Raw genomic sequence first — 24,298 nt, forward strand, 5'->3', positions numbered from 1 at the left:
TGTTTTATTAATTTTAAATTCATATGCTAATTTAAATTTACCTAAGATATATCATGTATGAGAATAATAATAATAATATGCTATAATGTTATTAAAAAAATAAATTACAAAAATTCACTTGTGATTAAAAGGCAGAATAACTACATTTTATATGATTTAAAAAGTGACATTTATTTTTTTATATTTTAAAGTTAATTTTAAAATTAAAATCGATTTTTTTAATTATTATTTTATTTAACAATGTCATATATGCCTTTTTTTTAATAATAATTATGATTTAAAATTTGAATTCAAAACTTAATTTATTTGATTCATATAATCACCCTTAGAAGATGATATTTAATAAAATAAAAATTCAAATTTACACTCGCATTATTTTTTTTATTATCAGATTGTGATCTTGTTTTTATTAAAAAAAATTAAGGAAAAAATCACAATGATAAATTATTAAGTTTTAAACCAAAAAATAAAATAAAATCTCTAACCACTTGTTTTTTTTTTCTTTTGTAATTTACCATAAAAACATAAAAAAAAATAATAATAATAACAAAGACATTGTATTACAAATATAAATTGTAAGGCAAACTCCACTTGCTTCCGCCGAGATGTTAACCTTTTTCCACAAAGCATCATGCAAATTTTATTTTCTCAATAAACACCCTGTGATTATTAGTTCTCAATGTCATTTTGTGGGTTCAAGTGAATTTCAATGGCTTCAACTCAATTATTGAAACCCCAACAGGAAAATTTTCAAAGATTTCCATACATGATAAACAGGAGATTATTGCTGAAGTTTAGGATTAACCTTCATACACTCCAATCATTGCCTATGAATATTTCTCATTTATCGCTCTAAAATCTTCGTAGAATCATATCATTAATGAATAGTAAGTTTAGTGATACAGGAATCAATTCGAGAGTTGAGAATCTTGAGTTTGAACCTTAACTGTAACTCAAAAGACAATAAAAAAAAAAAAAAAAATCTTGTCTAATGCTATTTTTTTCTTACCCTTGTTTTAATATACTAGTAAGTTGAAATATAAATGTCCTACATGACATGTACCCAAGAAGCTAATTAAAAGAAGTGATAGAAATCCACAATTGTGTTACTACTTGATGAACTGAAAACCAGCAGCAAACTAATGGAGATTGGAAAGCATCTCCTTCTGCAAATCTGAGCAATTGTCCTCACATTCATCAGTTATCGACTTCGAGCAAAATCTGCAATCAACTTCACAACACGGCGAGGCTTCTCAACATGAGGAAGGTGACCACTATCTGGTATTTGTTGCATTCTTGCCACTGGAAGTTCACAAAGCAGTCTCTTGAACATGTAAAAAAAAAAACACAAAGTAATCAGAAGTTGTAGCCAAACCATATATTGTACCGTTTATTTCTTGATAAGGCCAGGCAAAATGGGTCATTTTTGCAACTTGTCTAGCAGGTTCATATCGCCTTTTATTAGTATTAATAATGATAAGCAAATGGACAGTATTACGAGCATTAAGAACAGCGAATGAGAGAATCTGTGTTTCAGAAAGTAGCTCTCATCGTAATTGTCCTGACTATTCCATGTGATCATCAAGTATGATTTCATACCTAAAATGTGCAAAAGCAAACCAGGCTGCTTGTTTGTAACAGAAGAAGATGCTGTTCATATTTTAAATTTTAGTCCATAAATTTGTTTGGGATTCAAGTTATGAATTAAAAGTATGGCCTCTTTTTTTGAAAATTGAAGAAAATATCCTAGCACCTGCACTGCTATACATGGAAATTGCATTTGTGTGGAATTATTTATATTTGACGCAAGACCTCATAAGTAATAACCTCAAAACTTGAAATAGGACTTGGTAAATAATAGCCTGAAATGCTGAAAACTCACCATTGCGAGTTGGTTGCTTACTATCTTATCATTCTCGCCACAGATGATTAGTGCTTTCTGCTTCACCTGCAGAAACAAAATTCAGACAGAATGTTAGAACAATATATCTGACAACTAATATTATGTCTAAGCTGTAATCGTGAGAGCACTGGAGGAAATTAACCTTCCATTTTGCCTCATATGCAACAAATATGAGAAAATAAATACTTTCAAAAGAAGCATTCTTTATCAGTTCCTTTTTTGCATTCCATTAACATAATGCATACAGAATCCAACTTAATTCAATCTTCAGCAATTCGTGCATTACAAGGTAGGACACAGTCCCCTGTTATTGCCACAAATGTGGATCAGTTTCATGAGATCAAGTCAAGCTATAACCTCATTCTGGTGAGCACAGAAAGAAAGATAAATGGAGAAAATTGTGCATTACAAGCTATAACTTCAATCATGCATGACAAGCATTCCCCATTAACTTTATTAAATTTTGTAAAATCTGCTCTTCACTGCAAAGAAATTAGACATAAACTTTCCCTTGCTTCTTGAGATGAATTTTAAAGGATGCAAGTGTTACAGAATCTGATAATATCAGATCAACACTAACTAGCTGCAAGAGGAGCACATGTTCTCATAAAAACACCAATGTCTTTGGATTTATTTAAATTTTATGGGTCTCGTGTATTATGAGAACAATATGTTACAAACTACATGTAAGGGCTAAAGGACTGATGTTTACTCTTTAACCACACATGTGAACCTCAAAATTTTCATCACTGTACCTGCTTTATTTGGGACACTACGTTGTAGCCTCCACTAACCATAAAATTGATAGTTGCATCTTTCCACCAAGGCATGTGGCAATGTAGGCGGCCAACCTACTTTGTCATATGAAAACAAAATTGGAGATTAGCTTTTATACATAGCAACTTGTAGCAAGAGAAAACTCAGCAGTACATTAAATCTCATTGTTCAGATAGTACTCCGGAAATAAAAGGAACAAATAATGTCAGAGCTTAAAACTTACATTAGTCCAGTCTAAGTTCTTGGATAGTGGTATGCCATCAAAAGCTAATAAATTTGCATAAAGGCGTAAAGGGAATGATTTTAGTAACGAAACCTGATCCATAAGCATTACTAGAATGTTAGCATTAAGTTCATTGATGGAATAAATAAATGAGTAAAACAGGAAAGTCATGTTAATTAATGGAGATGGAAACTTACCCCAGCATAGGCTACTACTTTCGGTAACTTTGCAAGGTTTCCTGTGCCTTCTGCATATACACTTGGATTGATCAAAACCAACTTTTCAACCTGAGAAATGGAGAAAAAGCTGTTACCAGCACACAAACACCAAGCATGAGTTACCAAACTCCAAGTGAGTGAGGTTAAGAGACAAGACAAGAGTAAGAGATACTGAAGCATATACTGAAGCAAATACAGAGGACAGAATGCCTCTGCTTATCTAGCTCAATTTCCTTTGTCTTTTTCCAGCAGCAAGATAGATGTATATAATAGTGAAGCATGGACAGGCACTTGGAAAAGCAGTTAGTAGATTTTCAGACAAAGCATTTATAACGTGCAGCCATGAGAATAAGCTAAATCATAGAGGAGAGACTTACAGCATCAGGACAATTTACTGCAAAGTCAATTGCAACAGAAGCACCAAGACTTGGTCCGACTAATACTACCGGCCTTTTGATGTACGACTTCCAAAACTAGAATAAACAAAAAAACAGATTACAGATCTAAACTCAAGGACTGATCTAAATCTCCACTTACCGATGCCAAATGCATATGTACCCAGATCATCCACACATCTCAAGCCAGAATGCCAACCAGAAAACAAATTTGTGTGCAATGTTTAAGAATACATGGTCACAGAAACACTTGAATGCAAATTAAAAGCATTCTAGATCACGGCATGAGACAACTGAGCGACCGAAGAAGCAGTTAAAAACCTTGAGAATAAAAGAATTTGATGAATATACCTGATAGAGGTGGTATCGCTTAGATGCTACATTACATGGTGGAAGCCTTCCTAATAAAGGTTTGCAAAAACAGAACCAAGAGGAAAAAATATAAAGACCAGTCATTATCAAAGCATGCTGCAGGAAATAGACATAAAGACAAAATCCAGTGGAAATGTAGTTAAGATGGGAGGATGAACCTAAATCAGAGAAGCCCCACCCAAGAACGTCAAGAGCCCATGCCTCCAAGCCAGACTCTTCAAGCAAGGGATAAGCACGCCTCCATTCCAAACAAGAACTAAGGGGGGACAACATATTGAAACAGGTTCAGCACAAAACAGGAAGCATATAATTACTTTACTTTTGGTACAAAGGAGGCCACAGCCTGAGATTAGGAGAAGGGGTTACAGGTGATGGAATTTAAACTCCAGACCAATTGGATGCCACCTTTTAAGGGTAGCAGCATGAATTCACTGAGCTAAACTCCGGGTTGTAACATATAATTACTTTAAATCTATAAATATGCTACTAACCTGTCAAAGCAATGGAGAAGAACAACTGGATTGGCATCACTTTGTACTAGTGGTTGAACACAACTACTCATTATAAAACTTTCAGAACCATCAATCTGCAATTGTGACAAATATTAGTTCCAATTTGGGAAAGCCAAAGGATAATTTAATGGACGGGCTAAATAATAAATAGGTAAATTCTACAACATAGCTCTCTGGAAAACAAACAGATACATCCGTATCCCTCGTAATTATCTGGTATAGCTTTTTCTGCTTGATTGATAAGTACAGCTACAAAATTTTAGGAAAAAAAAAAAAAAAAAAAACCTCCTATCCTATGTTGAGTATACAGCAAACAGAATTGATACAGATTACAATTTGAAGGAAAAAGATTGAATCTTTAGACTTGCCTAATGAAAGCCTCTTCTTTTATCCCACTACTCAATCAATAAAAGAACTGAGGCGGACCTAAAGCATGAAGTAGGGTGTCCATGGACACTCCAAAATTTGAAAAATAAGAAAATTTGATGGAAAAATTTTCCCTCACACCTCAAAAAGTTTTTCACAAACATCCTTTCCATCAACAAAATTAGTAAATCTATTAACAGTTTTATATAAATATATATATGTACATATTATAAGTGGACACCAAAAAAAAAAAAAACCTGTAGCCAAATAACCTTGATTTTCTATACCTAGAATTTGGCCAAAAGCACACATTAATCACAAATAAATCTAAAATTTCCCATCACATAGAAAACTCCACCAACAGCTACTATTTTCCAAAAAAGGCAAAACAAAGAAGGCTCTTGGTAACCAAAAACCTGTTTTTGTCAGCCCAAGACACTAAAACAACAAAAAGTGAGGTAAAAAATAGAGAGACAACACTATAAAGAGTAAAATGAAGGAAGAAAAGGGGAGAAGAATTAACCTGAACTGGGAGCCTCTTTATTCTCCTAGCCAAATTTCTTGCAAAAGAGTCTTTGATTTTCTCAACCTCTTTAGGAAGAAAAGAAGGGAACCCATTTACACCACCACCATCACCAACCACCCTAACTCCACCACTAAATCTTTCACATTTCTTTGTTACTGTGACTCCTCCTAACACTGCTGGTGGAAGTGAACCCAATTTAAGACCAGCCATCATCATACTTTTTTTCTTTTCCCAAAACCAGAACCCACCCTTGATGCAACTTTAAACAAAAATGATAGTCCAAACTCCAAAGCTTAATAACAAAACCAAATAAAAAAACAGAACATAAAACAAAAAAATCAGACAAGTACTTTAACGTACTATTGTTGAAGCAAAATGGGATCTTTTTTCTTTTATGTAATTTGTTTTGATAACTTGCTTCTTACTTGAATTTTAACACATTGTACAACAAATCAGGGGCCGAGACCGTCACGGTTCTCATTAAAGTAGGAGATATTATCCGTTTCAATTTTTTTGGTTTCGTGATGATTTTGCTTCATAAGAATAACTTTACAGATTAAAAATAGTGTGAAATTTTATATTTTATGATTAATTTTAATATATACTCTATATAAGATTTATGATTTTTTTTTTAAATCGTAATGTAAGTTCATTGTACTTGATGACATATTATTAATATCTCTAAAATTAATTTGATATATTTATCGTTTATTAATACTTAAGTTTTAAATTCGTGTGATTTTAAGATTTGAATATAAATTTATTTGATGTCTTATATCAACTTAATTATCATGATTCATATTAATTTATAAGATATTATCTACTTAAATCTTCATTAACTTTTACAATTTTAATTAAAAAAAATATCTCACAAATTAAAGATAATATGAATTTTTATATCTTATAATAAATTCTGATACATTACTGATACGAGATTTATAATTCTTCTCGTTACACCCTGTGTGGGCACCATGCAAAAATAGAATTAAGGTCCACTCTCACGGACTACCAACCATCTATAAATTTCATTAATTTGTTGTCGCAAAAATGGTCTAAATTTAGCTTTGAATGCTTTTAATATAACAATGCATCATTAATCAGCAATCCAACGTGTGATAGTCAATAATTTTGCATTTGTGATGATTAGATGGAAGGTTTAATTTCCATAAATCGTTTTTGTTCATTTTAAAATTTCAATCAAATATCTTCAAGATGAAATTATAAGTTTTAACCATTCAGCAGATATCTCTCTTTCCGTAAATAAAAATATATAAATATTAACTTTTTAGTACTCATTTCCAAAAGATAATATATAAATTTAAGTAGGAATTGACTCAAATTGGCAATAAAAATTGGTTCAATTCATCCAGTTGTCTACCTTAACATGTTATTTTAAATTTGAAAATTACCCTTAATTTATTAGGAAGCGTTTGTTATCATTTTTAAAATTATCATAGTAATTTAATTATTAAAATTATTTTATTATTAAAGTGATCATATCACTCGTCATCATCACGTACATATTATAATAGCTACACAAATTAATAATTTTAATGTTATTTAAAGATAATAATTTATGTATAACATATTAGTAATATTTTATATACTTCATAACAAATATAATAAATTATTAAATTAAAAATATATTTATTGATAATAAACTAATTTTTATGATATAAGTTATGTAAAAAACTATTTGAATTAAAAAATAAAATTAATATATTAAAATAAAAAATTTATATTATATATAAATTTAAAAAATTACGCAAAATATTTTTGAATTTGTTACTATGAATATTAGATTGAAAATATAACAATTATAATATAAAATAATTACAATTAATTTTAAGAAGAAGCATATTTTTAATTCATATATTAAATAGATAATGTTAACTATTATTAATTTTACATATTATTTTATTCCAATGATAAAATTTTTTTACACCTTTAGTTAAAAATTATATCATCTCTCAAAATAATGATCTAATCGCTATCGTTGATACAAGATTACTTTCGCGTAAAATCACTCAATGGTTACTAAACATGGTGATTTAATCACTATATTTAGATCATTATAATTTTTTGAATAATCACCCTATACCAAATACTATTTTAGTGTTAATTTTAAATGAGATTTTATTATGCCATAAATTTTGTGATTTTATTTACCAAAACAATGAAAATAAATACAATAACGAATTCAAAATTTAATTAAATTGATCTATATAATTATTTTTAAAAATTAATAATTTAATAATTAGCAAATAAATATTCAAATTTTAACGTTATTTTTTTTCTATTTAAGTTACTTTATAAAAAAATAAAGACAATGATTAAACAATTATATACAACTGTCCCATATATTATAAATATCAAATGGAAAAATTTAAATGAAAATCTAAATTTACAAAAAGGTTCAAAAAAGGAGAATGACATGAGCGAACCCACACGGTGTGCCATTGCTCGATAACTTTGCTCGTAAGTGGGCATATGGTGTTTCGTCCTAGAGTTATTGGAATTATTATTACTTCTTGTCGATACATTGGCAACAGAAATAAAGAAAGTATTGGGGATAAAATTTTAAATTTATTGAAATAAAATTAAAATATTAAAAAAGTTTTTAAATTATTTTATTTTTTAAAATAAATTTTTATATTTTTATTGTGTTTAAATATATTCTTATATTTTGTTTTATATTCAAATAAATTTTTATTTCAAATGAAATAATGATTTATGTTAAAATTTTATTTAAATACAAATTAATATATTAAGGGTTTAATTTGATGTAAATTAAAAATTAAAAATTTATTTTAAATGCAATAAAACTATAAAAATTTATATAAAAAAAAAGTTTTAAAATTCAAAGACTTTTTTATTATTTTAACTTAAAAAATAATTATATAAACAAATTAAACAAAACTTTAGATTTCTATTAATATTACTTTTTGAAGTACTTAATTTAGTATAGGGTTTTGCAGCTCATGCAAGTGCTTGGCTCCCCTCCACCACACCAATCCTCAAAAAAAAAAAAAAAAAACCCTACAAAAAAACCATGATTGTTAACAAAAGTTTCAACTTTGCCTACCCCATTAATTGGACATTAGGGGAGGGCGTTACGACTTTTGAGGAAATGTCCATTATATGAGTTAAGTCTATGGGGCAGGCATGGACCACGGCCCTCCCAAAAATTTTCATCTCTTTTACGCAACAGTACTTAGACTTACCAAAATATTATTTTAACTCCCTTTCCTCCTTGAAATTATTATTCGATATTCCCTTTACGTAATTCTTATTTTTGTTCTTAGTTAAGTCCAGTATAGTTCAAAATCAATTGTAGATTTTGAAAATTTTTAGAAGAGAACAAAAAATAAAAATGATCGGACATGATGTATGAATAGGACAAAACTACTTTTCTATTCTTCTAAAAGAGAACAAAAGTAACAAAATCAAAAACCAAAATTCTATATTTTAACTTGTTACAGCTATTGCATGTATTATGAGTTTTTTTTTTCCTTAATTTGTTTTATTATTGCATGTTTTCCTTAAGCCTAATATGTACAACTATTCCATAGAGGGGTTGTCTAAATTCCTAGCATTTGGTGTTAAGTGTGGGCAAAAACAAACAAACAAAGCATGCGTAGCCATATCCCAAAATAGATAGAGTGTGGCAAAAACAAACAAAGCATGCGCAGCCATAACCCAAAATAGATAGAGTGGATGGTACCATATTCTTTTGGAACATATGAGGAAGTTTTAAGATCAAAGAAGATCTCTTTAACGTTGATTCGGATCAAAACTCGATAACTAAGTTATCTAAGAAAGTTTACAGGGTGAATAACTTTTCAATTTCGATGATTTTTTCTTGATCTCTCTTACAAAGAGTAACAATTTTAAACTAAGTTTTAGCTTTTGTTCGATTGTATTTTTTATAAAAAAATTTAAGTGAAGAAAAATTACCTTATTTCAAGATTAGAATATGCCGTAAGTTTTATTTATATTAACATTACATTTCGTTTATATAAAAAAAAAAAATTATTGACAATGAAAATCAAACTTAAATTTTATAAACAAGATATTCAATTCTTACTGAATCAACCATCCATAATTGATGGATAATTAATAAGATGTTGTTAATGAAAGGCACACTAATAAAACTTAACCTAGAATTTCTACCTAAACTAGGTCCCGTTACCTTTTTAACCGTAAAATTAAACTTAAATCACTTATAATATTTCAAGTGCAATAAATCTTAGTGAAAACTAAAAATGAATGGAGAGCAACAAAGTAGAGAACATATATATAGTGACATTCGATATGGGATGATGGAAAGGAACTAATTGAGGAAATAGGTCACAAAATTAATTATTTTTATCTTATTCTAAAAGTTATTTAAAGTAGTTAAAAGAGAATGGTGAAGCAATATTGTACAAACCTTTTTTTATACACAATATCAAAAGGTCAAAGAAAGAAAAAAAAACAAACAAACGAATTGGTTGGGGCCTGTGAAACCAACTTTCTCGAAATTGTTATACGGAGGATGCAATTGTATTTGATGAATTTTCTCGAAATGTACTTGCAAGATTTAAATGATCGATTGATCATTAATATAATGTGTGTAAAAATTGTCATTTTCTGCAACTTTTGGATATCAAAGTTTACCAAACTCACTGGATCACAAAGTGGGCATTTGGACTAGCGGTACGCTTCTCGTTCAGGCTGAACTCTAAATCTCAGGTTCCTAGGGTAATTAAGATGCACTAGCTACTTTTCAACCAAATTCATTAATGTAATAGCTCTGATGCAAGTCTATGACATCCATGCATTGGACCACTGGCATTAATTGGTTTATTAAGTATATTCATATTGTCCACATGCTTTGAGCATTTGGATCTGGGGTTGCAGCCTTCATAGGTACTTGAACAACACAAGGAATCAAGGTATTACTTATAAACAATATTATTGGAGTGAACGCCTGATTGCATATTTTGGCTGAAAGTTTACTCATCTCTTCTTTAAAGGTTTGTTCTTCATTGCACAGAAAAAAATCTTAAAAAATGTATGTTTCTTTGGATATACATATTTGTAACACATTGAACTTTGTTATAGTACTTTTTGTTAAAAAAATAAATAAAAGAAAAGAAATAATAAAAAAATTTTAACTTTGAGACGTGAAAATATTTTTTTAAAAGTAATTATATCTTTAGGATATAATAAAATCTTAAGCTCTCTAATAAGAAGTAGTGAATAATAAACTTCTATCCAAATGACTATAATATTTTATATAATCATGACATTTATAAATAATAATTTATTTATATTCAAATAATTATGATCATTTATCATATGTCCAAATATAATTATTTAAAATATGTATAAAATTAATACAAAAATTAATTTTATTCATCAATAATTAAATCTTTCTATCTAATGTAGGATACACTACATTTTAAACTACCAACAATCTCTCATTAATTTGGAATATTGGTGCTTAATCTTTAACTTTTTATACAAATAAATATTATGAATATAAAAAAGTATCTCTTCATTTAAACATTCAATTAGCATATATATTTTAGAATTCTAACAAAGTTAATGGTATCCACAGATTAAATCTCAACTCCTAGTGTTAGAATTGAAGATAAAACACATATAATACTTATTTATTCTTTTGTCATATGTTTATAACCATTTTAGTACTATTATGGCCATGTGTTTATCTTATTTATAAATATTTACAAGAGAAACCACAATTCTTCTTATTGAAACAACTCCACTTTTATATTTATAAAGATAAAGTTTTCATTATATTTTCATTATTTTAGATATTTAAAACTCTATTAAGAGTATAAAAACTCATTCTCTCTGTGCAATGAACTACACTAATTTCTAAAATTTAAATGGATTTTACTAGTACTTAATAGACACATAGCAATAACATGTTTTTATGCATTAAATGTTGTAATTAGAGGTTACTAATTCTAAGTTGGGTTCCTATTATTGGTATCTAATAGTAAGGGTTTAAATCTATTATACTTCAAGTACTACTAACCAAATATCTTGAAATTCAATTTTTCTTTATGGTAATTACTTCAACTTGAGATTGAATCTTTAATGTAATCACTTCAGGTTAATATATCCAAACATTTTATTTTGCATATCATTTATATGCTCTAGAAATTATTGCCTCATTTTTATCATTTTAAGAAAAGTTGGTATTGGTTGTGGCCACAACTCTATCCTTATAAATTTCAACAATTCTATTTCTATACTTTTATATATCTTTAATACAGTTATACTTCTAATACAATTGGATAAACTGAATGAATAAATCAAATCATTTTAGTTTTTTTAATATTTTTAAGGACCTTTTTATGATTTTATTTGAATAAGTGTGCTAAAGTTATTAGCTTGTATAATTTACTCGTAAAATTAAACTAAAATCTTACAACATTATCGTGATAATTTTTATATCTTTTAATTCTCATCACCCCTACCATGTGCAAGTATGTGTTCTTTTATTAAAGAATGCCTCATTTAATTATAAAGATATCATATATATTTAATTAAGTTACCATTTCATTTATTTTATTTGCTAAGATATCACGAATGCCTCTAAATCCACTTTCAGTGAAATATAACTAGTAAATATTCTATATCTTAATATTTTTTTTTATAAAAGTTTCAAAACTTTTATATTTTAACTCAATATAACAGCTTACATCAATAAACAGATTTCAAATATAATCATGCTTTTATAGTCTCATTTTAAGACTTTTTATATCAATTCATAAATACTTATATAAATCTATTTTATCATGGACACTATTAATAGTTTTTATTACCATGAACAAAATCATTTTCATCACCCAAATGGATTAGATAGCATTCATTTTGCTATTATAAAAGTTTTCATATTCACAAGATCTTTAAATCATTCATGGCTTCCAAAGTAAATATACTTTAAAATTTTTACTATATTTCAAAACTTTGAATAAAGCCATAAATGATAAATCATTTGTACAATTTATGAATTAGACCATATATACATAACAAAAAATTATCACAACGTGATCAAGATTGTGGCATCAATTTTGGCTTATGGCTATTATAAGCCAATCATAATAATCTACATCATATATATAAATCATATAGATTTGGCTATTGAAGTTATCTCATTTATAGTTATGGCTTTTAGTAAAAACTAACTATCTCAAATGTTATCATGAGTTTCCAATGCATATATTAATTTGCCCAATAGCCAATTCTAAGTTCATGACCATTGAAACCTCTAAACTTAATTTCAAAATTTTATGAGAACTTTATTTCTCCACCATTATGCAACCTAAGTATATATATCTCTATTATTTACCACTTTTAATTAATTATAACATTTTTGGATGTATAATAAATTCAAACTTTACTTGTAGGACCAATATGCCTATTTACAATAAGAGTTCATAGTATATTTAACTTCAATTTCAAATACTTTCACAATTATTTTGTGATTAATATGTTTATATCTAAATCACCCTATCAACGCAAGTCATGAAACATGAATCCAAATAATCATTTTCATAAAATAACATAAATAATAATTACAATACGAGTTCTACTCATATTTCATGCAATTTACATTCGTTAAATCATTGATTGGCTAACTCCAATGCTTATAGCTTTCACAAGTCAATATTATTATCTAAACTCATATGTTAATATGGTGTATAACCAACTACATTCCTGACATTATCATGAAACTATTGAAAATCTTAGAAACTTGTGCACTTTTCATTTTCATAATATATGGTAAACTGTACCAATATTTTTTATGCCATCATAAAATAGAATTAAACACATACATGTCTTGGTGCCTTTAGAACATTGAATTTGCACGTTCTTTTCTTATTTATAAACATAGCTAATTAGACATTGATGAGTATCATTCAAAATGCTAGTAAACGACAAATGTTTCAATAGTTTTAATAACATGCCTTTTTTTTTAATCAATATCCCATATAGGAAAAGCAACAATGTTTTTATGTAACCATTGATTAACTCTTTGACAACTATTTATAATTTTTACTTTGTGATTGTTCACAATAAAACTTTATTTTGTAAAATCACTTTTAGTGTAATACACCAAATAGGCAAAATACATGTCACATTAGCCATATTTCTAATAATAACAATTATTTGGTTTATTATCCACCAATTAATCCATGAAATATCATATTTTAATAATAATTATTCACATATGTCAATTTAATTTTAATTGATTTTCATGAAAATTAAATACTAGTCAAAATTTGAACCAATAATAACTTAAAAAAAATCAACATTTGATTTAGAAATGACCAACAAAAATAAAACCATATAAATAGCTTGACTTAACTTACTATTTTAATTTTGGTGCTATGATTTAAAAATAAAACTAATCTTACAACTAAATCTTATTTTCAGCATAGATTCTTCATTTATATCTAATTTTTTATGGTAAATTCATTTACCCATTCTGATTGTTTTCATAGAAATTATGAGACAATTTATATGTTCTATATATAACCAAGATATGATAATTAAATAATCGATCATTCCATTAAAAGCCAATTTAATCTGATACTTGATGGTAAGTGATGATTTTTTTTTGTCATAATCAATTCATGTCTTTCTCTTTTATGTTTTTAGGTTATTTTTCATTCTAGTCTTTATAAGTATCGATTTTTCAAATAGATATAATACAATTCATTAGACTCAATTATGGAGTCAATTTTAGTATATGCATAAACTTATGCAATGTAATCAATATTTTGCATATTGTGCTTTGACTTTACACACTAATGAAATTAAATGTTAACATGTTTATCTTATTTAGTCAATTTTGTTACCAATAATTATGCAAAAAAAATAAATGCATATCTCTAGATCTTTATGAAAATTAATATTTTGGTCCATGAAAACATTAATCCTTTGATATCTTGAGCCTCTTCTAATATTGATATCTAAATCATGCTAATTTCTTTTCCTTGCATCTTTTTCATGCGAAATAAAAATTTCTTATAGTTGCCTTTAAATTTTTAGAAAAAATAAATAAGAAAAGAGAAATAATAATAAAAAAATAGCTTTAAGGCATTAAGAACATTTTCTTAAAGACAATTATGCTTCTAGGATACAATAAAGCCTCAAACTCTCTAATCAGAAGTAATAAAAATAGTTAAACTGAAAGATCTATTTATAACAAATGAACGACATAAACTTCTATCCAAATGATTATGACCATTTGTATTATCATGACTTTTATTAATAATAATAAATTTATATTCAAATAGTTACGACAATTTGTCATATGATAATTATTTTTGTTCAAATATAATTATTTAAAATATAAATAAAATTAATATAAAAATTAATTTTATTTATCAATAATTAAATATTTCTATCTAATGTGGATAGTATCGTATTCTAAACTACCCTACATTCACAATTAAGAGTGTGCATAGCATATCAGCATTTACTCTTTCATCTGACATGAATGTCATCCACCATTAAATTCTGTTGTCGGAGTAGGTTGATCTCCACTTAACAAGCAACCTAACTCCGTTGGAGGAGCTAAGACAGGCCACATGCAATCTAACTCCCTTGGAGGAGCTAAGCCGGTTTCTCAACGGGGAGTTCTGGAGGTTCAGCTTCTCCTGCAACAGGCCAGGCCTAGCATCAGTACATTCTTCATCGGATCCATGTCAACATCTTCATTTATTTGGGAATTGACAACAAAAGTGAGCCTATCCATCCTGTAATTCTCCTAAATCCAATCCAGAATGCTGGTGTTGTAGTTGTTTACTTCAAATTGATGTTCAGGTTTCCATCCGCGGACACTTTTAAGCAAATGCATAAATATCAGTTTCAATTGCCCTGCCTGTGTGGAAACTTTCTGGAGCCATTTCCAATTATACAATTTGCAAAAGATCACTTTGATCAATGGTGAGACCACAATCCATCGATCCTAATCCGTAGACGGTTAACTGATTCTTTCTCTGAAGTTTCAAAACTAGTAAAATTCCAGGACTTAACCGTATTAAGTTGGCAAGCATCCAGACCTTTAGATGCTGAAAACCCCACAAAAATATCTTCAGGAAAACAATAAGAGAGATCAAGATGCTGTGAAATTATATGTTTCTTGATCATCACTCCTCCAGCATTAACTGATGAAACAAATACACTCATAGTAGTTGACTAGGCATCATATTATACAGTTGCCATGATATCAATACCACTGGAAAGATTGAGGCAATGACCACTTAATGATTGTGAATTCATGGATACAGCACTTCTCACTTCTATTCCAATGCGATTATCATCTGTATCTCCCATATAACTCTTCCTTGTGTCGGATTCTACACCAACTATATTACTTAATCCAGTGGTCCCGCTATTTACGATCCCAAGCCGTTTCCCTCCACTGTTCTCTTGGATAGATATCTGCTCGGTTAAAATAAAGGCTATACCATCACCAGTTGAGATGTCAGAGGCTCGATATTAAACACAAAGGATGACTTGAATGATGACTTCGTGCCTCTTCTATTCTCCCATTTTTTAAATGGTTGACTTTATAGGATCCTTCCAGACATATTTGAGATTATACCATTAATAGTATCTGGAGTTACTTGAAGGGCCTCTAGAAAAATTTTTAAATTCTCAGAGAAAATGAAATCGTGTTCGTTTACCTTGTTGAACAATGGATAACAAAAATTCAGGCAGTTCACCTGGATGATGCAGCCTTTGATAGTGAGCAAAACCAGAAGCCTTAAAACTAGAGAGGACACGGTGTTATGGGCACAAGCCATATCATTAGCTAGAGTTTTGAAAGTCATTGAAATTTGAAGAACAAAAACTTTCTGTCTTACGAAGGATGAGAGTATTAGAATGAACAAATTTGCATCAATGGAACTGATAGATTCTATCTTTTCTTGGAGTGAAAGAAATTGAACTTCCTCATGCCTCTTCAAAACCTCCTTTTTTTTCCCTTAGGTCTAAAGTAGAATTGCTTATGATAATACACAACAGAAAGTCACAATACAAAACAGAAAGTCACTATTGTCAAAACATCCATTTTTATTCAAATCTATATCAGAGATTCTTATAATAAAATTCATTGTCAGTAAAGTATAGCAGCAAAGTATCTCAAATTTCCATCTGGCTGTCTTTGGAAAATACATTTTCTATTTTCAAGAATTTATTTTAAACAAGGAGTTCTGTTTGAATGCAAGAGGGATTTGGTCATGCATTCTCTGATTGAAGAAGAATGCTAGTATACCAGATAAATATTTATGAGGAAAAAATTTGAGTTGGATGAAAGTTTACTCAGATCTCGTCTTTTTAAGCTGGTGCTCTTCAATTGTAAAAAAAAAAAAAAAAGGGATAAAAGAAAGCCTTCTTGCTTTCATAACTGTCACATATTGAAACATACAAGACTGGCCAATTATTATGCATAGCATTAGCCGGTTTCAGAAGGTATGAATGTCATCTACCACTAAGTTCTGTTGTGGCAGTAAATTGATCTCCACTTAGAAAGCATCCCTAAGACTGGCCACATGAAAGCCGGTTTCTCAACTGCAACTTCTGGAGGCTCAGCTTCCCCTATAAGAAACTGCAATGCAGTTTTGATAGAGGGCCTTTAAAATGGATTTGGATGGCAATAGGTGAGGGCTAGCATCGAGACATTCTTTCTGCTCCTCATTAGCATCTTCATTTATTCGGGAATCTACAACAAAAGTGAGCCTATTCATCCGGTAATTCGCCCAAACCCCAATACACTATGCTGTTGCTGTAGTTATTTACTTCACATAGATGTCCAGGTCTTCTTCCATACACAATTTCAAGTATCAGAACACCAAATGCATAAACATCGGCTTCAACTTTTGCCCTCCTTGTATGGAAACTTTGTGGAGCCATTTATCTGGGGGTTCCTGCAATCTCTTTTGTTGCGTGGTGAGTGTTTTGGTTTAGTTGAATTACTCAGGCTAAACCAAAATCTCCAAGTGGAGCATTAAAATCTACTTCTAGCATTATATTGCTGGCATTTATGTCTCTCGATGAAGTATCCTTTTTCACTTCCATTGTGGAGATAGTCCAGTGCTTGTGCCACTCCGGAAATGATATTAGGCCTTCTTTCCCAAGTCAAAGTCCTACCGTTAACAGCTGTCGTTTCATTCCAAAATACGAGCTTGTCAAGGCTTCTGTTTGGCATGAACTCATACACCAGAAGACGCTCATTGCTTTCATAGCACCATCCAATCAATTTTACTAGGTTCTTTTGACGGATATTGCCAATAGAATTGACTTCTGCTATAATCTTGCTTTCCATGGAGTGAATTCTTTGAAATTCTTTTCACAGCTACTGCCTTGTTGCCCAAGGTTCCCTTGTAGACTGTGCTAAATCCCCCCTTCCCATGTTTGTTCATCAAACTTTAGTTCTCTGTTGCAAATTTAAGCTCCTTCAAATGGAATTTCTGTGCAGCTGTTGATGAACTAAAAATTTTTAGCTCTCTCTGACTCATCATCTTCCACTAGTTTTCTTTTCCAATATAACCAGTAGAAGATCAATAATCAATAGAGAGAACAAAATCCCTGAAACTGTAATCCGAATCCATAGATGGTTGACTGATTTTTTATCAAGACTCAAAACTAGTAAAATTCCGGGACCTTACTGAATTAAGTTGAGAAGCATTCACCCCAGTAGAAGCTGAAAACCCCCACATAAATATCTTGAGAAAGATAAATCAGAGAGGTCAAGGTGCAGCGAAAGTATAGGTTTCTCCATGCTCTATTCTCCAGAATCAACTGAGGAAACAAAAATACTCATAATAGTTGATTAAGCATCATATTGTACATTTGCCATGATATCAATACACTTGAAAGATTGAGGCCTTGACCACGTAATGATTCTGAATTCATGGAGACAGCGATTCCAACGTGATTATCATCAACATCTTCCGTATTGCGCTTCCTTGTGTCGAATTCAATAGCAACTATATTGCTTAACCCAGTGGTGATGCCATTTATGATCCCAAGCCATTGCCCTTCACGTCTCTTCCATTGTCCCATACATAGTCTAAATGGTTGATTATATAGGACCCTTCCAGACATATTTGAGATGCTCATGCTTGCACTAGTCACATCTCTTGAAGAGAGATGCTGAATCCAGTGAGAGTGAGCAAAACCAGAAGCCCGACAACTTGAGAGGATATGAAGCTGTAGGCACAGACAGGGCATACTATTTCACAGAGTTGGGTTTAAAAATTATTATTGCAGTAGCTAATACAATTGGAAGAACAAAACTTTTCTGCCTCAAAATGGATGGAACAATTTGGAGACCAGTGGAACTGCTAGATTCTGCCTTTTCTGTGGCTGAAAGAAACTCTACTTCACAATTCACATTCTAGTCAAAAGATACAATTAGTCTGACACATACTAGTCAAAACCTCCCATTTTTCTTCATATTTTATTCCCAGTTTTTATTCAAAAAGGATGCAGTGGAACAGCAACTCCACAGGCGAATTTATTGCTTATTCAACAGTTGACCCGGAATTTGTGACATTATTTGACCCAAAGTTAGAAATTTGAATTCTCTGATTACAATCCCTCTTGATGATATGCCAATTTGACAAATTAAAAGTTTTGAAAATGATTGCAGCTATTACAATTTGGAAAAAAAAAAAAAAAAACCTTCTCAGTTTTAGAATAAATTGAAGATTAATTTTGTTGGGAATAAAAGTGGAATTTAGTCCAAAATATTGAAACAAATATTGGGAATTTTGAATGTAGTTTTCAAGTCCAAAAATAAATATTTATAATGAAAATGTTGGACTTCGATATAATTTAAAATCCTTTCAAAAGATCTTCTTTTTTTTTTTTGCCAAAAAAGATTTTTATTTAATAACAAAAATTATTTAACTTGAAAAGCTTGTGTATTTGTCAAAATAATTAATCAAACTATATACATTTTTATTTGCAAGAACAAAAACTCTAATCAACTAAAACCCATACGAAACTTTCTTTCTAAAAACCAATTCTAGTAAGTCCAATTTTTTTTTTGAAAAATTAATTGGACTTTCATTTAAATTTAAATAAATAATTTTTATAAAAAACTTTTTATTTAAGAAATACATTAATATCCTAAGCAAATTTACTTTGAAAAATACACTTAAAATTTTTATAATTTCAAAATAATAATTAATTTAAGATCAACATTACTCTTAAAAAAATAATAAAACAAAAGAAATTATTGATACGACAGTGAAGTTTTTTAACTTTACAAATAAGGTTAAGATGATAACATATATACTACTTTTTTTTTAAATTAATTTTTTTTTAAATATACAAGGGATCTATGTGATTATCTTAATCTTGCTTGTGAAGTTAAAAAAACTTCACTGTTAGTATATTTGATAATTTTTCATAAAACATACAAAAAAAGTAAATTACATATAAATACCTTGCAGTTAAGGTCAAAATAAATTTACCCTTTGATATTTAAAAAGTGACACTTAATCATCTCGTGTTTTATTCTGTTAACATTATCCTTAACACCATTAGAATTTCTTTCCCTTCTTCTCCTAACTTTATCCATCATGCCACCAACCCATCATTCATCACCATCCTCTCAAGCTTTCTCTCCTTCCATTTTCAAATTTTACTTACCAAGTTACCATTCTTTTACATCTCCTCCATGCTCATGAATTTATTTACAAATATATGAGAAAAAAATGCCATCATACTAAGTAAATTGAATAAAATCTTTTTTCCCTTTTTTCATTTCCCTTCTTTTTCATTTTGCAAATTTGATAATGACCAACTAGAAATCATCCATTGAATCTCATTTTTCATAATTTATTTTTCTAATTATCTTAGCTCTCTCTTTCTTCAAACCTAAAAACTTAAAATTCTTTTTTTAATCGAACCCAATGCATTGATAAATTTTTAATTAAAAAACAAAGCAAAATTAATAGAGATGGGTTCGATTCTATTATTGTCACTACGAAATCAAAAAGCAACAATGGTTAGTTTAATTGTGTTGCTATTTCTATTTACACCAAACTTAATTACTTTGATTTTTTTTTATGGATCATTAAATTAGGTCTTGAAATTTCTAATATGTGAGTTTTAAAAATTTTTTTCTTTGTTTTTCAATGGGTTGTTGTGTTCTAAAATTTGTGAAATGTGAGTTTTTTTATTTTGAGACAATAGATGCATTTTGTTGTTATAAAGTGAAAAGATTAAAAAAGACAAAAATAAAGAAATAGGTTAGAATTTAGAATTTCATGACAAATCCATATGGTATGATTTGGGATTCACCACAATTTAAAAGAAAAACAAGTTACAAATGTTTAGAGGTAGAAAGGAGTAAAAAACATTTATGAAAATTGGAAACAATAAAGGAAAAGATGAAAAAAAAAAAGATTGAGAACTTCATTTATTTGGTTTTAGAGAGAGAATTTATCTAGTTTTAGAAAGAGAATTAATTGATGATGAAAAAAAAGGAAAAAATAAAGAAAATAAAAAGAAATAGAAAAAATGATGGTTTTAGGTAAAAAATAATAAAAAAATCATATGATATTATATTTTAAATCTCAAAAGTCATTTTCAATCCACCTCAAACCACATGTTATTTATATGTAATTTACTCCAAAAAAATGCAACACAAAAAACAAAGGAGATTTATAATGATTCTCTCAACATAAAAAGCAAAGTGCATTTGTAGCTGATGCAAAATTTTTACTATAATAAAAGATTATTACAAAAGATTGGCTTTCATTTATATATAAGTATAAGGTCAAATTATGCCAGAGATTCCTAGACTTTGCAAAAATTTAAAATTTAATAAATATATTATAATTTATATAAATTTAGTTCTCGTACTATTTAATTTAATAATCATAATCTAATCACTAATTTCATCATTTTTTTATTAAAAATATTGACCTGACGTTGACTTGATAATGTGAGAGTTGATTTTGCTGTTGTAATATTGACTTGTTAATGGCAACTTGGATAGATAAAATCAGTTGTTAAATTATATAAATAGTTCTTATACTCATACGAAATTTAAAATTTAGTAATTATATGGCACAAAATTTGAAATTTAGTCTCTTTGATATAAAAAATCTTTTGAATTTTTTAGACATTTTTTAGTATTTTAAAAATATTAAATTTACTTTTGAAATATTCTTTAATTTCATTTTTGAAAGTTTTGTATTTTTTAATTTTTTTAATATTTAGAATTTTAGAATTTTCTTGAAATTTTCAATATTTTGAACTTTTTAAAAAAATTTCTAGTTTTTAAAAAATATTAAATTTTCTCCTTTTTTGAATATTTTAATTTTTAAATATTTTTTTTTTGAATTTTTATGCTTTCAAATTTTAATATTTTATTAATTAGAGTATTCAATTTTTTTTGTTTTTAACTTTTTAGAATTTTTATAAAATCTTCTATATTTTTTAATTTTGTATTTTTTTATAATTTTTTATAATTTTTAATATTCAAATGAAAATAAATAAATAAACTATAAAGAAAACCTAGGTCTTTAGAATTTGTTTTATTTGGTATATTTGAGATGGAAAAGGATAAAAATCTGGGTAAAATAAAGAAATAGTGAAATGCAAAGATTTTTTATTTTGATTTATTTTTCAATTGAGCAAGATAAAAAATGTATAAAATTTTTTTAAAATTTATAAACTCTTTTTTAAAACATAAAATATTATAAAATTTTTCTAAAAAAACATAGAAATAAAAAAATATGGAAATTTTTATAAAAATCCAAAAAAAGAAAAAATAATAAAAGTAAATATTTTATTTAAATAAAAATTTTAAATTTTGAAACATACAAAACTTTTAAAAACTGAAATTAAAAAAATTAAAATATTGAAAAAATAAATTTGATATTTTAAAAAATAAAAAATTTATTAAAAAGATTCAAAATATTTTTAATATCAAAGGGAATACATTTCAAATTCCGTGCGATTACGGAGATTAAATTTTAAAAATTTTATGTGAGTATAAAGACTATTCACATAATTTAACAAATGAGTTTATCCGTCTAAGTTATTATATTAGCAAATCAACGCCACGTTAGTGAAGTTAATAGCCACATTATCAAGTAAACAATCATGTCAGCATTTTAATGGTAAAAAATTAATGAAGTTTATGATTACACTAAAATTATCAAATTAAAATAATATAAGAACTAAATATATATATTCAATTCTAAAGTTTCATGAAGTATAAAAATTTCTTACATAATTGAACCTAAGTATAATTATGGCAATCAAATTTGGTACTAATTCAAAATACCTTTATTACTCATCTGCAAGTTTTTTATTAAATTGTAGTGATTTAAGATGTTATTTCTCAAAATATTATACCTTTAAACTTGTTTCTCGAAATATAATATTTCTTGCCGCGTAATCGCCAAGCTGTATTTTTTAATATTTTAAAAATAATTATTATTCATAAAACTTAATGGTGTTAACTTAAAAAACAAATTTCTCAGTTCATGAATAAAAACTTTCAAGTAAGAGTATAATCGAGCTGAGTTACGATGATATAGTAAGAAGTTCGAGCTTAAACTCGACTACAACTTGTGACTCGATACTCAGCTCGAACTCGAAGTCGATCAAAATTTATTTTTCTTGCTCGAGTTCGATTCATGATCAAAATTAAACTACTCGAGCTCGTTTGAATATGCTCGTTTATCTAGTAAAAAATAAGTTTGATTCCATACTCAATTTTTAATGGGGTTATTGAAGGTGTTTTTGATCAAAAACGCCTTCAATAATACCCTCATAAATTTTTATAAGGTGATTATTTAAGGCGTTTTTAGGCATTTTGGACAAAAATGCCTTAAATAATTCATTCCATTTTTGTATTGAGGATTCTTTAAGGTATTTTTTGAAAAAAAACGCATTGAATAATTCTTTACAAAAACGAGAATAGAGTCATTTAAGGCGTTTTTTGTTAAAAACATCTTTTATAATCCTCTAGTAAAAAAATGTTAGGAAAATATTGAAAGTATTTTTAGCCAAAAACACATTAAATAATCCCTTTTAAGAAATTGGAAGAGATTACTTAAAGTATTTTTGCCCAGAAAATCCCTTGAATAATTATTTAGTAAAAAATTTGAAGGGATTATTAAATGTGTTTTTGGCCAAAAATACCTCCAATAATTTTTTCTAAAAAATTGAAAGAGATTATTTAAGATGGTTTTGGCCAAAAATACCTTCAATAATCTTCTCAATAAAAATGGAAGGGGAATATAGTAAAAAACATCTTAAATAATCTTCTAATAAAAATTGAAAGGGATTATTGAAAGACTTTTTTAGCTAGAAACGTCTTGAATAACCCCATTCAATTTTATGAGTGGATTATTCAAGGAATTTTCTGAGAAAAAATGCCTTGAATAATCTCTAATACAAAATTGAATGGGATCATTTAAAGCATTTTGATAAAAAAAATGCATTGAATAATCATCTCATAAAAATTAAAGGAAATTATTGAAGATGTTTTTGGCCAAAAACGCCTTTAATAACCCTATCAAATTTTATGAGAGGATTATTGAAGGTATTTTTGCTCATTAAACACCTTGAATAAGTCTCAAATTGAGTGATCATTTTTTTTGGGATTATTCAAGGTGTTTTTGTCAAAAAACATTTTGAATAATCATCTTATAAAATTTGAAGTGGATTATTGAAAGCGTTTTTAGCCATAAACGACTTAAATAACCTCCATTAAATTTTTTGTGTGGATTCCTTTAAACTAACCACCCCTTTAAGGTTTTTTAGGTTAAGAGTAAGATAATAATTTTATAAATAAAATAATAAAATATATATAATAGAAAAGCTTGATTAGGCTCGCGAGCTATTTGAGTCAGGTAATAATATGCTCGAACTCGGCTCATTCAATAAATCAAACTGCTTGAGCTTGGCTCGATAATTATCGAATCGAATCCAAATAGCT

General features: G+C 28.1%; 1 protein-coding gene and 1 pseudogene across 1 annotated transcript; both read right to left on the reverse strand.

Annotated features, from left to right (window-relative positions):
- Nucleotides 1-847: 847 nt before the first annotated feature.
- LOC111300574 (alpha/beta hydrolase domain-containing protein VTE7-like) lies at nucleotides 848-5,746 on the reverse strand. The gene is made up of 10 exons (XM_022896208.2): nucleotides 5,290-5,746; nucleotides 4,380-4,474; nucleotides 4,047-4,144; nucleotides 3,868-3,917; nucleotides 3,499-3,594; nucleotides 3,101-3,190; nucleotides 2,904-2,996; nucleotides 2,659-2,754; nucleotides 1,883-1,948; nucleotides 848-1,324 (listed from the first exon to the last, which is right to left on the reverse strand). The coding sequence occupies exons 1-10, from the start codon at nucleotides 5,506-5,508 to the stop codon at nucleotides 1,202-1,204; spliced, it is 1,026 nt and encodes a 341-aa protein (XP_022751943.1). The 5' UTR covers nucleotides 5,509-5,746; the 3' UTR covers nucleotides 848-1,201.
- Nucleotides 5,747-16,570: 10,824 nt separating this feature from the next.
- Nucleotides 16,571-17,839, reverse strand: LOC111300575 (putative L-type lectin-domain containing receptor kinase S.5 pseudogene; annotated as a pseudogene).
- Nucleotides 17,840-24,298: the final 6,459 nt, after the last annotated feature.

This window comes from Durio zibethinus, chromosome 18, assembly GCF_047325235.1.
Source record: "Durio zibethinus cultivar Kanyao isolate XHJ-2024 chromosome 18, ASM4732523v1, whole genome shotgun sequence".
Taxonomy (NCBI): domain Eukaryota; kingdom Viridiplantae; phylum Streptophyta; class Magnoliopsida; order Malvales; family Malvaceae; genus Durio; species Durio zibethinus.